This window comes from Phyllobates terribilis, unplaced genomic scaffold (genome assembly GCF_046119375.1).
Source record: "Phyllobates terribilis strain yellow unplaced genomic scaffold, ASM4611937v1 Scaffold_2__4_contigs__length_985480577, whole genome shotgun sequence".
In the NCBI taxonomy this organism is placed as follows: domain Eukaryota; kingdom Metazoa; phylum Chordata; class Amphibia; order Anura; family Dendrobatidae; genus Phyllobates; species Phyllobates terribilis.
The window spans coordinates 475,846,046-475,859,410 of NW_027362762.1; the positions used below are offsets into that span (position 1 = coordinate 475,846,046).

At 40.6% G+C, this 13,365-nt stretch overlaps 1 protein-coding gene across 1 annotated transcript; it reads left to right on the forward strand.

The window, feature by feature from the left end:
- The first annotated feature begins 2,330 nt into the window (after positions 1 to 2,330).
- Positions 2,331 to 7,042, forward strand: PNRC2 (proline rich nuclear receptor coactivator 2). Its single transcript, XM_073665761.1, has 3 exons — positions 2,331 to 2,564; positions 3,276 to 3,465; positions 4,996 to 7,042. The coding sequence occupies exon 3, from the start codon at positions 5,014 to 5,016 to the stop codon at positions 5,413 to 5,415; it is 402 nt and encodes a 133-aa protein (XP_073521862.1). The 5' UTR covers positions 2,331 to 2,564; positions 3,276 to 3,465; positions 4,996 to 5,013; the 3' UTR covers positions 5,416 to 7,042.
- Positions 7,043 to 13,365: the final 6,323 nt, after the last annotated feature.

Here is a 13,365-nt window from a genome sequence, read left to right on the forward strand (position 1 = left end):
CTATTAATCTTTTACAGGACCATTTACAGTTTACTATGCTACAGAATTGTAATGTATCCGTAAAAATCGCATGCCATACTGATGGGTATTGCATGCGATTTTTTTTCTCACACATATCCGATTTTGGAGTGAAATACAGCTGAGAAAAAATACGCAGATTTGCACTGTCTCATTGAATAACATTGGTGCAAGTGCAATGCGATTTTTTTCTCTCATTGCACTCGCCGAGTTTGTACGCAAGTGGAAAAGAGGCCTAAATGCCACTGTCAGAGACTGACAGCAGCATGCAAATAGTTAACAGTGGTCAGAGCTCCGCTCTACTTGCTGCTGCTGGAGACAGATGCCAGTTGTGTAACATAATAGGCATCTACCGAGTATGGAGTCAGCTCAGCATCTAGGCGCCCTCCACACACAGTGACCCCAGCACTGACATACATGTATTTCATTATGTGCTAACAGAAGAAGAAACCTTTCTAAAGCACATTATTCGCATAACTACACACCCTAATGTACACGTAAGGGTGTATCTTACCCTTTGGCTCTCTAATTTTTTACATTTATGTCAGTTTTCATTTAAAGTAAACAAAAAAACTAAATGTATACATTGTTTTAATATATATATTTATTGCTTGTGTTTTTATGTAACTATTTTATTACCCTAACCGTCGATCTAACCCTAGCCATGATCTTAGTCCTAAATTTTTCTTAAAAAAATGCAAAATTTATTGTCATTTTTTGTAGGGGAAACTTGTTTTCTTTTTTTCATATTGAGGACACCTCTCATAGCAGCTCTCTTGTCTCTCCTCTCATAAAATTACAAATGAGAACAGGGAGCTGAGGAAGAGCACAGGCTGGCTCCTTACAGGCTGTCAGCTGGGCAGTGAACGCCATGCTATGCCCACCACGACCTTCCTTCATGACCTTCACGTGAAGGATCACGATATTCATGCTGTGATAAAAACACGCTGTGGAACATTTAACTCGTTCGTCGGGTGACTTGATCTTTCGTGCTGTTTACAATGGCAGCCTCTGCGCCCTGGACGATGTATTACAGACCGATGAGTGTCTATCTGAAGACGGATTTTGCCAGTGTAAACTGGCTCCTAAATGACCACTGATTGGTAAATCTTTACCGATTGGCGGTCTTTTAATGGATGGTATGGAAATGCAATTATATTCTTAAGTGCTGTTGTAAAAAGGTGGCACTGAAGTATAAGGTCCATTAATGACTATCATATAAAGGTGTTATTGCTGGACATTAATGTATTACAGGGGTAGTACCAAGTTAGAAGTTGTCCTTTATACAGGAAAGGTAATAAATTTCCAATTGCTGGTGGTCTAACTGTTGGGATCTCCACCATTCCCAAAAACCAAAAGGAGCGGAGGTCAAACATGAGCACTGCTGTTCTTTTCTTAACCTTCAGTTAGTCGCGCACGCCTTGCTGTGGCACGTGCAGTCGACGCCGCGTCTCGTCATACACTGAGGGTGGAGGGGCCCATACTTGTGGATATATGCCGAAAACAAACTCAATTGGGGTCCAATGGACCCACGTGACTAATTAAAGGATGGTGGGAATTATAGAGGTAAGCAATCGCTGCGCTCGACTGCTCTCCGGCCCTCCTATAAGAATGGATCATGATCGACCGCTGCATTCACAGGGGGCGCTTCAGAGCCCCGTGCTCATGATTAGTGGGGGGTCCCAGTGGTCGGGAACTTGTACCCTAGCCTTCAGATAGGTGATGGCTTCCAAACTTGTTACAACCCCTTCAACATGGGAATAGCACTTTAAATACAGACGGTAATGCGGCATTTTCCCTTTGGTGGCGCCAAGACAATTTCTAACACCAAAATGTCCCCTAGTTCCTTTTAGATTGTAAGCTCTTGGGTGCAGGCCCTTCACGTCTCATTTTAAATGTGAATTTACTTAGACATTCCCACTTTTCTTTTATTAACAAGCCCTGTTCTGTCACCAGACGCTTCATTTTCCGGTTATTTCAGTTCTTCTGCCATAAAGACATTGAAATCTCTCAGTAACTTATCCTATAGCACCTCCACTAACTAATAGTAAAACTAGCAGCATTTTCGCTTTTAACACGACTCCATGGACCCCATTTCTTGTTTCCAGGCAAATGTCGCAACCGTGTGCAAGTTTGTCTCCAGTCTCCAGACTTTGTTTTGCTTCCCTCCCCTCCCCCTCACACAATAACAAGAGCCACGAAATGGAAACAGGAGGCGGAGCCAACGAGCAGAAGTCCGAATCCGCACTGCAACAGGCGTCACTCATGTAATAGGCGTTCTGATTGGTCGGACGGGAGTCCCCCTTCTCTCCCATTGGTTAGGACGCAAGTAAGGCGGGGGCAACGCTCCATGTTTTTCTCTTACTTAGCTGGGAAGGTCGAGCTGAGAGTTGTGAGTTGGACGTGAAGGGAGAGAGTGAGAGGAGCTGAGCAGGGGGCGACGAGCGACCACCTCACTGCGGAGTTACCGTCCCGGCACCGGTGTGTGAATTCACCACAGCGGAGGGCAGGGAGACGAGGAGCCGGGCTTGTGGGAGGAAGTCTTGGTAAGTTACGGCCCCTCCTGCTCGGTCGCCATGTTTAGCTGGCTCGTCTCTACTTCTTTGTTCCCCTGCGTCGCTTACGTCACCCTGTGCTTTCACCCCAAACTTTATAGACGTGACCCCAGGGGCAACCGACTTACTATGTGCCCCCATTGTTGTGCCAGGGACTTGGTATGTGTGGGGGAATTATACTGTGATTACTTGGTTCTGATGGTTTCCTTCCTTTCTTTCTTTGTCTGATACGTTGTTGTTGTCGTCTCTCTTATCCTTTGACTTTTTGGTACAAGGGATAATCTGAAAATATTTATGTTCAAAGATACATATCTATCTCTGAACATAAATAAATATTTTCAGATTATCCCTTGTACCAAAAAGTCAAAGGATAAGAGAGACGACAACAACAACGTATCAGACAAAGAAAGAAAGGAAGGAAACCATCAGAACCAAGTAATCACAGTATAATTCCCCCACACATACCAAGTCCCTGGCACAACAATGGGGGCACATAGTAAGTCGGTTGCCCCTGAGGTCACGTCTATAAAGTTTGGGGTGAAAGCACAGGATGACGTGTGTATATATAAAATGTGACCCAGCTATTTGCTTTCAGGGTGGCACTCTTTGTATTATGTGACTGCTCCTGTATTGTGCCTGGTAGTGTATGTATACTGCCCCTTGCTGCTCTTCCTCCTCTTATAAATTTTATTTTTTTAACAGCTGTATAGACTTCAGTGCTTGATATCCCCAGCAGTTTTCTGCCAAGGGGATTCATGTTGGTTTTGGATCTTCACTGGCCCATGCAAAAACAGTCTGGCAAGTGGAAGTGTGGATCACAGAGGGTAATCCAGTCCTTATTGCATCTGAGATCTGGAGAAGGAGTGGAGGCATTTGACGGATCTGCTGCAAGGTAAATAACTGCTGCTGTTATGGCCAGGGGGATATACCATAATTACTTTTCCATGTGGTTCATGAGATTTGTCCCTCCTGTGTTGTGACCCTTCCCCTTCCCGCAGCTAATAGATGGATAGATTGCTTGTGTTGCTAACAAAGTGTATTGTTACATCCCTGTGATGGCTTTTATATATTTAAATTTGTGTGTATGTGTATATATATATATATATATATATATATATATATATATATATATAATCTATCTCTATCTCTCTATCTCATACTGATGGCCAACCCTTTTCTCTGAGATTACTTTATTGTTTTGGATGGCCTAGCTTTAAGATAAGCCATCAATATGTGATCAGTGGGGATGCGACCCCCACACCCTGCCGATCTGCTGTTACTAGCTATGGCTGGAAGTTCAAATGCTGCTGAAACACAGCTGCTCCCTCGTTTCTATAATGTCTGAGTACTGCAGATCCACCCCCTATTCAAATGACTGGGTGGCTGGTTCTGTATCTGTTCATGGCCCCTTTAGTTTTGATGGATCTGCTGTTCTCTATAGGCATCCAACAGTTGATTGGTGTGGTTGCTGCGCCCCTACAGATCAGATACTGATGTCTTATCCTAAGACTAGGTAATCAACAACAAAAAAGTAGTGGCCAATATTTTTAAGTTGGAGCTCTGTCATATTTTTGACAGGGGAAACTTGGTGTAAAGAACTGATTGCTACCAACTAGCATGGTTTTGAAATCCTAAATGTACATGCTGTAGGAAACCAGTGAAGGTCTGTACAACTTACAGGCCCTTTATTTTTGGTAAGGTAAATATTAAGTGGTTATTAGGCTTCAGCTGGTATTTGTGGTAGATGTGTTTACCTAAGGTAGCCTTCCCTTCACCTTACTCCATCCTCCTTGTCCCTTGAGTGCTGCTGAAGTTATAACTTCTGTCTAAGAGTCAAGGAGTGCAGCTGTATAGTAGCCTAGTTCCTGCAATGATTGGCTGCAGTTATACAGCTTCCTGACCTCGTATTACTATACTATTTGAGAATCCAGTTAATGCCTATGAGATGCAGCTTCATAATTCTCTCCCTGCTTACAGGAAGAAATCTCTCTTAAGCCAGAGATGGGGTAAGGGTGAGAGAGGCGACAGGCTGAGACTTTGCAGTTTCGTGTCTCTTGATTAGAACTCGCAAGTGCATTGTGATGAGTCTAAGCACTCGCTACCTCTGCAAAGCTGGACGCTTTAGGGTACACTAGGGGAGCTGTATCGGAGGAAGAATTGGTCATGGCAAATGAAGCAAAAACCCTGGGATCCAGAAGGCTTTCACAAGGGCATCTACATCCTTCATAATTATTGATTTATGCTGCATTATATAGGCTAAAAAATAATTGCCTCAAAATTGGCATAAGGTGGCTGATGAATATATAGGTGTGTGTGTCTATCTATATCTATCCTGTCTACATGGAAATGTCAATAACATTTAGATGGTGTCTGTTGTAAATGGTATACTTTTATCCTGACATTATGGCTATTTTCTTTCTAGGTGACATCAATTTTGAAGATGGGTGGAGGTGAACGATGTAACATTCCTGTTCATCAGCATAGACCTAGTGTTGGCAAACAGAACAATCGGCAGACATTATTAGAACGTAACAATCAGAACATGAATACAGGTCACAGTAAAGACAGAGGTCGTGGTCCGGCCGGACTAGCATGGCAGGCCATGCAGAACAGAGTCATCAACAATAATAACCGGTCTCCAAACCAGAACTGGAATTCTGGTTTCCATGGATCCAATAACCTCTTAAATAACCAGAATTATGCTGGTGCCAAATTTAGTGAGCCACCATCACCAAGTGTTCTTCCAAAACCTCCAAGCCACTGGGTACATCTGTCTTGTAATCCCGCCGAGAAAGAATTTATGTCCTTCCAGCTCAAGACACTGCTGAAGGTCCAGGCCTGAGCAGCTTGGACCAAATCATACATCATTTACAGACAATTGCAGAGTAGCAAACTAAAGACTCGCTTATACTTTTTTTTTTTTTTTTTTTTTTGCATCATTAGGCACATAAAGCAATATGGACTAGATCTGCTCTGCCTAAGCTCGCTCAGGAGCAAGACTGTACTATCTGGAGAAACTTCTGTGAAGACTTCTGCATGGGAAGCTATTTTATTTTTTTACAGCATATCTTAATGAACTTGTTCATCTACTCAAATTACGTTCATGCAATACTTTGCACTTGACATAAAACTGTGAATTCATTGAAAGCTGGTTTGCAACGAGTAGCACTGTCCAGCTAGCCTTCAGATGAGCTTCACTGTTTTGCATAATCTGGGGTCTGCAGGGATGACTTTACATTCATTGCTTCTTTTTTTTTTCTGTTGTATGCATTAATCTAGTATAAACAAAGGCTTAATGTCAATATGCTTATTTTCAAAGCATGCTTTTTTTTTCCCCTCTTCCTTCTCTCTTGACTCATTCTAGCCACACTGGCTTACTGAGCAAGTATGATTCTTTTTGAACAATATGTGCCAATTGAACTGCATGTTTGCACTGCCAGTGTCTGCCAAAGTAACTTGTGGCCTCTGAGAAGCCAGTATTTTTTTATCTTTTATTTTTTCAGCCCCTTATTCCTGGTTGTCTCATGATCCCTCTGTTCTCGTAGTATCAACATTCCCCTCCCTCTTTAGTTCCCCCTCCATTTATGTTGTCTTTTGGGACAGTTTCCAATTTTTTATGCACATGCATCCACCCCATACAAGCAAACACTTTTTTTTTTTTATTCCCAATTTTAAACAGATTTTCAAGCATGCTAAACCTGAAATGGACCATATAAGCAACCTATTATATGATCTTTATTTATAAGTGATATTGGTCATTTTTATTTTCCCAGCCTATGTTAATGTGAATCATTTAGCCTATCCTCAGCCAGGAAATGTCAGAACTCTATATAGATTGTATATAAAGTTACCAAATAATAAGCTTTCAGGTTTAGGGTTCATTTTAGCACTTTCAAAGTTAAATTATAGCTGAACTCCACCTGAGTCCACAGCTGGTATACATTTCAGTGTATAGGACTTGGACCGTCTAAAGATGTCTTTATTATATTTCCCTTTGTTGGACCAGAGGTTTTAAAACAAGTTGACTTGGCCTATTGGCAAACTTAATCTTTTAGATACTTTGTCCCCTGTAAAATAGTGTGATTGAGCTTTTTATTCCCTTACCCTCTTATGGTGATGATCTTTGCTGCTGCTCTGCAATTCTCCAAGCTAGCTTGTAGTAATAGAACTAATCAGTTCTGTAAATACCTGTAAAAGTTGTAGCATATGTAAATGAAAGCAGGAAAGTCTGCGGATATAAAGTATTTTTTAGTACAAACTGCTGAATGTAGTCGTGCATAAGCCATGGCTTCAAATATTGAATATTTTGTTAAAAGAACACAAGTGTGTGTAGCCTTTGCACAAAGTGCCAGTATAAATATGTACACGTTCTCGTGTTATCAATTGTAGCTGGTTCTGTAGTGGGATTGGTGCAAATGAAGCATTTAATTATTTTATACATATAAAAAAACAAAAAAAAAAAATACAAAGCTGCTCAGATCTGATGGTAACACATTGTTTTTGTATAAATAGATGTATTTTTCTACTTTGTAGGCTGAGTACTCCCACTGCTCAGTCTGGTGAAGCTGTAAATAGATGTTATAGTAAATGAGTATATATGAAATGTTGCTCAGATTGCATGAACTAAACATGAATTGCACTGTGTGGGCCTTTATTCCATGACTTTGGAGTATTCCATTATCCATATTTGGATATCTCATCCTATGAACTTCTCTTTATTTTTTCCCTAAATCTGTGAAGGTGGAATAACATAAGCCCAACTTGAATGCTCTAATACTTTCAACAACAGCCTTACCTCTTTGACAACTTGGATTCCTGTTATCAAAAGACTGGACATTCCTTTTAAATAACTGTCTAAAATTGACCTCCTTCTAAAATGCTCTGCAGGTATAATGGACTCTACTTTTGCATGTGAGAATCGCACTTTGCTTCTTGTGGTCCAGTTATATCCACAATAATGTTAAATGTCTTTTTACCAGATCATGTCCGTTTACAGAAGGCTTTGTAACGCGTTTATATATGTGGACTGTGACTTGTAATATACAGACTCGGGCAGGCCTCGATTCATCATGGTTTCCCCCCCACCCCAAGGTTCTAAAAGCGACTTTAAGTTTACACCTCTGATTTTTCTTTTCAGATGTTTCAGCCAAAGGGCTCATTTACACATCTGATTTTTCTCAGATGAGTGCGATCTATGATTTTCAAGGATGGTACTCGTCCCTATGATTCTGTAGGGCCCTGCACATGCCATCCCCCACGTACGAGAAACTGACACTTGGACAACACTCTGATCAAAGAATAGTCAGGCCTTTTTTTCTCGTATGTGGAAAATACCGACTTCTGAATGAGCCCTTATTCATTTGGGACTTGCACAATTGTACTCCAGTCCTGGAGTGCAAAATCTGTTTTTTTAAAAAAAAAAAAAAAATTATATATATAATTTTTTTTTTTTTTTTTTTTTTTTTTTTTTTAATATGCGCAGGTGCTGAATCGAGGCCTTGAACCCACTTGTGAAATTAACTTTAGATGCAATTGCTGGGCTGGAATTGTCTTTCTGTATGGTTCTTGTCAAAAACTGTGATCTAATGTAAACACAGCAATTGAAAAGGTTTTCTTACTTAACAGATGTGTATTTTTTTTTACAAGATGTATATAAACACATCTATGTGACCATGCCCTTGGTTAGCGTTCATCGTGTTACCTGTGGCAGCAGTATTAAATTTACAATGCTTTTATTGAAATGGTTAAACCACGTAATGTGTGCCTGTAAACTTGGCATTTTATTGTGCTTTTTCTTTTGTACCTCCTGTATTGCTCTAAAGACTCTTCTTGCCTTGTAGAGCCCATTATCATGTGTGTAATGTAAACACATTGTTTAATGTGCAATGCATATTTTTTTTAATACAAAAATTCCAACAGTCTGAGATGGAGAATGGCATGTAAATGGTCACCACAATAAGGACTCCTTTACACTTTAGTGCAATGAAAGTGACCCAATTTTGCAGTAAATGGTGTATTTCATGAGACATGCTTTTGTTTATAAGAAGATACTCACTGTAAAGCTTTAATACTGACAATCTTACATTTCAGTAGCAGGCGGCTGTCTGTGAATCAGTACTGCTTAGAGGCTGCGTTAATGGCAACTTACATTTCCATCCCAAAAGCATGCATCAAATGATTTTGTAATCTGTATTTTATTTCCATTTTTATTTTGTTATGGGCTAGCATTTCTTGAATACTGCTGTGCTGTATTCACTTATTTTACAATTGTTACAATGTGAGACCTGTATGTAAAAATTCATCTATTTATACATGAAGAATGTGGCAGCAGCACTTAAGAATATAATGAATTATGGAGAAGAAAAAATAATTGGCATATTAGGTTTTCATATTCCCTCTACTCCATAGTTCTGTGTTTCAAAATGTCCAAATTGAATTGGCTTATAAATTTCAAGTATCAAAAAAATTTGGTTAAAAACAAATAAAAAAAAGCTTTCTTCCCCCAATATTGTTGTGGTTTTTCTTATGCTGTAGACTTTGACTGGATGGGGTTGGGTAAGAAGAGGTGATGCTGTGCATTAATTCCCTTACTCCTTTTTAGAAGTTATCACATTTCTTTTCACTCCACTACTAGATTTTTGCTTGCTGGAAGTTGGTGCTCCTGCTTGGGCAACAGTATGAACCACTGGTATTGGGAAGCCCTTACCGGAACTGTGCATTCTCTGATGTTGCTATACTGAGGCAGCCTTGCCTCCACAGTAGCACTGAATATCGCAAGGACAGGTGCTATAACAGCATGCTCAAGGAAACTTCGGGCTAGTTGCCTACAAGCTCTTTTCTATTGACTTTAACTGCTGCAGCAGTGATGGTAGTGGGTATTATGGGAACTGTGCAGAATTGGTAAGTTGCTTGTTTATAAGCACTGGTCATATGTGTGGGTGTGTGGTGTTTTTTTTTTTTTTTTTTTTAAGGGAACCTGTCATATCTACTATGTAAACTGCCCCCATTGCGTTGTTAGTGATGCACTGAATTATGGGGCACTTGCGCAGTATGACATGGCCAGCCAGAAGCTTGCAGTGAAGGGAGCTGCACATGCACTGTGCCAGCACTGCAAGCTTCTGGCTGGCCATGTCATACTGTGCAAGTGCCCCATAATCCTGCACGAGCCAGGAGCAGGATTCAAATGCGTGGGAAGTGGTACCCCCCCAACTGTGAGGATCACACCTCTATAAACGAGCAGGTAGGATATAAGTGTATAAAATGAATTATACTCATAAGCTCCGATTTTAATGAAAAAAGTGTTATGCACATTGCATCACTAACAACACAATGGGGGCAGTTTATAGAGTAGACAGGACATGACAAAAAGGTAACCTAAGTGCATCAGTGTTTGCTAAACAAAAACCCACATTAAGATGTTAATGCAAATCTGCCCCAAAACAGCATCAGATAAAGGGGAAAACTGCATAAATGCAATGTGCATTTTAGTGTGGACACATGCAAAAAAAATAAAATAAAATGTATATACATTTGCATTCATGGTATTTTTGTTGAGAGCACAACTTGGGACAAAGGATAAACAGTTTCTTAATATTGCACTTTAATGTAAATCTAAAGGGTGATACCCTCTGAGACAGTTCTCCCAGGGCTGCATGACGTGTCGGGTGACACAAAGCAGTGTCACATTGCATCTAATTCACTATGATGTTGCATGACTACCTGCGACACAGGTGTAGAAATGTATTAAAGCATGTTGCATGCGACTCATGGGTAACTTGCTTGTGACTTTTCTGCAAGTTTTTTTTCAACAGCAAGTTGCACAATTTTGAGTTTAAAGAAGTTGTCCACAACTTATAAGAGGAGACTCATCCAGGCCCGAGTACCATAGTACCTGTTAAAAAAAAGAATTTAAAATAAAAAGATTATACTTGCCTTCCGATGTCCCCCGGTCTCCTTAGCGATGCGTCCGGTGTTTTGGTCGGCTCGTGCTGGTCTAAAAGGACCTTCCATGACGTCATTTAGTCATGTGACAGGTCACGCGACCGCTGACGTCGGCGGCCGCGTGACCGGTCACATGACTAAATGACGTCATGAAAGGTCCTTTCACACCACCGCGAGCTGTACAAGAGACCGGACGCAGCAGAGAAAAAACCGGGGGCCATCAGAAGGTAAGTATAATCTTTATTTTTTATCACTGTTTTTTCTAACTATTACTTGGTCACACTATATAAATCCATGCCGGTTGCATGTGACCAAGTTGTCAAGCACTTTCCAAGTGATGCTAAAATCGTTTGGAAAAGTGCATGACAACCCGCATGCAGAAATGCATGTAAAATCAGCATGCGTTTCTCCTGCCAGGCAGATGCGGAAAAAATATGCAGCATTTCTGCATCATGGGCACATAGCCTTAAAGGGGTTATTAAGGACTTAAGCCCATAAAAGAGAAAAAACCTAAGAACTTACCAGTATATTTGCAAACTATTTCCGTGGCGGCAATTCCCCTAGATTTGAGTTCATATCAATCTGTTCTGGCAATGGGATGTCAATGTTCTGTTGATTCACACAGCAGTAGGGAGGCAGCTGTCAATCTGCAGTAATGCCCCATCAATTGAAAGGAAGAGAAGTCGCTGCTCTGTCGACATGACAACCGGCGACAGAATAGTTAGGGGTTGTTTTCCTATTAACTACTGGCCTGAAAGTTCTTGGCCTAAGTCGTGGATAAACCCTTCTAGCAAGTGACTTATTGATAGGTTAGGTCATCAATAAGAGATGGGTTGGGGTCCAATACCTGGAACCTTACCAATAAGCTGAAATCTACTCTGGCAGCAGCCAGATATAAGATCTGATGTATTTTGTGGAACACAGCAGGCCCGTACGTTACTTTGTGGCTGCTGCCAAGTACTGCAGTTTATCTCCCTTGTATTTGTAACTCAAGTTCTGGCTAACCCCATTAACCAATGTTAACATAGGTACAGTAGTTTAATATTTACTGAGTATCTTATTTTTATTTCAGATCAAACCAAGGAAGAAATTATAATTGTCAACAACAAAAAAATCCTAATTAGTATTCTGTTGCTATAGCGTACAAACAGATACAGATGCACTGAGTGTGTCAAGGTCTATGTGAACATTGAGTACATGCATTTTGAATTGCACTACTGCTAAATACTATAGACTATTTTTTAGAAAATTGAAGTACTGAGGCCTATACACTTAGATCACAATGTTTGCCACCTGCCAATCACAAGGCAGCCCCTGTAGGTGGGAACCTATTCTAAAAGACTTATAAAATGTAGCTACTTTGCAACAAATGAGACATGTTAAGTTTATGTAGCAGTCATGCAATTCAAAATTCACATACTCAATGTTCACATATAATGTACTCAGAGTGCGGTGGTTTATGTATGTATACTATGGTAGTGCACTCACAGCAACATGCAGTTGGGTTTTCACTTTGCGAGGAGTTGGTTGTGTATTTTTATTTTTGCAGTTTAAATTTATGGGTGACTATCCCATATTGGCTGAATATACCGGATGAAGGATCCTGTCCGGTGCCCATCCAAATATTCATGAAATGACTTCGATAAATAGTGTCATGAACTGTTAGGTACTTCTCTGAAGTGTAAGCACTGATATTAGACAGCAGCACAAATGAAGAAGCTGCCTCATTAATCCTAGCACGGTAAATCAGTTGTGCACTAAGCTCAACATTATCAAGACAGCAGCCCTGTTTATTCCCTCCCTGTGGCTTATGGTTGGAGGTGGTTCTCAATCTTTTCTTACAGTGAAGAATAAGCTTGAGTGAATGTATAAGTAACATAACATAGTTTGTAAAGCCGAATAAAGACTTGCGTCCATCAAGTTCGACCTGTTAGTTCTGTAATTGCTAAAGTTGATCCAGAGGAGGGCAAAAACCCCAAATGATTTAGCCAATCTTCACCTGAGGAAAAATTCCCTCCCGACTCTGAAACCAGCAGTCAGAATAAATCCCTGTATCAACCTACTATTTTATTTTATTTTTAAGTATATGCTGAAATCTGCCTGGTATCTAGAAATGCATCCAGTCGCCGCTTGAACTGGTGTAGTGAATCTGACATTACCGTCTCCTCACTCAGTGAATTCCATATTCTCACTGCTCTTACCGTAAAGAACCCCTTCCTATGCTGGTGCTGAAACCTTTTCTCTTCCAGTCTTAGTGAATGCCCTCTTGTTACCATAATATTCCTCCTTTTGAATAAATCCCTGGCAAGGTCTCTATACTGTCCCCTAACATATTTGTACACATTTATTATGTCCCCCCTCAACCTTCTCTTTTCCAGGCTGAATAGTCCTAGTTTTGCCAACCTCTCTGGGTATTGCAGTCCCTCCATTCCCTTTATTAATTTTGTTGCCCTCCTTTGTACCTTTTCAAGCTCATTTATATCCTTTCTATATATTGGGGCCCATAACTGAGCACAGTATTCCAAGTGTGGTCTGACCAGTGCTTTGTACAGTGGAAGAACAATGTTCTCATCCTTTGCAGCTATACCTCTTCTGATACATCCCATTACCCTGTTTGCCCTTACAGCAGCGGCCTGACTTTGGGCACTCCAATTTAGTTTGCTATCAATCAAGATGCCCAAGTCCTTCTCCATCTCTGAATTCCCCAATGATTTCCCATTCAGTGAGTACTGGTGACTTCCATTTTTCCTTCCGATATGTATGACCTTACATTTCTCCTCATTAAACCTCATTTGCCATTTAATGCTCTAATGATTATAATTTGGGCAACTCCTACTTGACTTCATGGAAA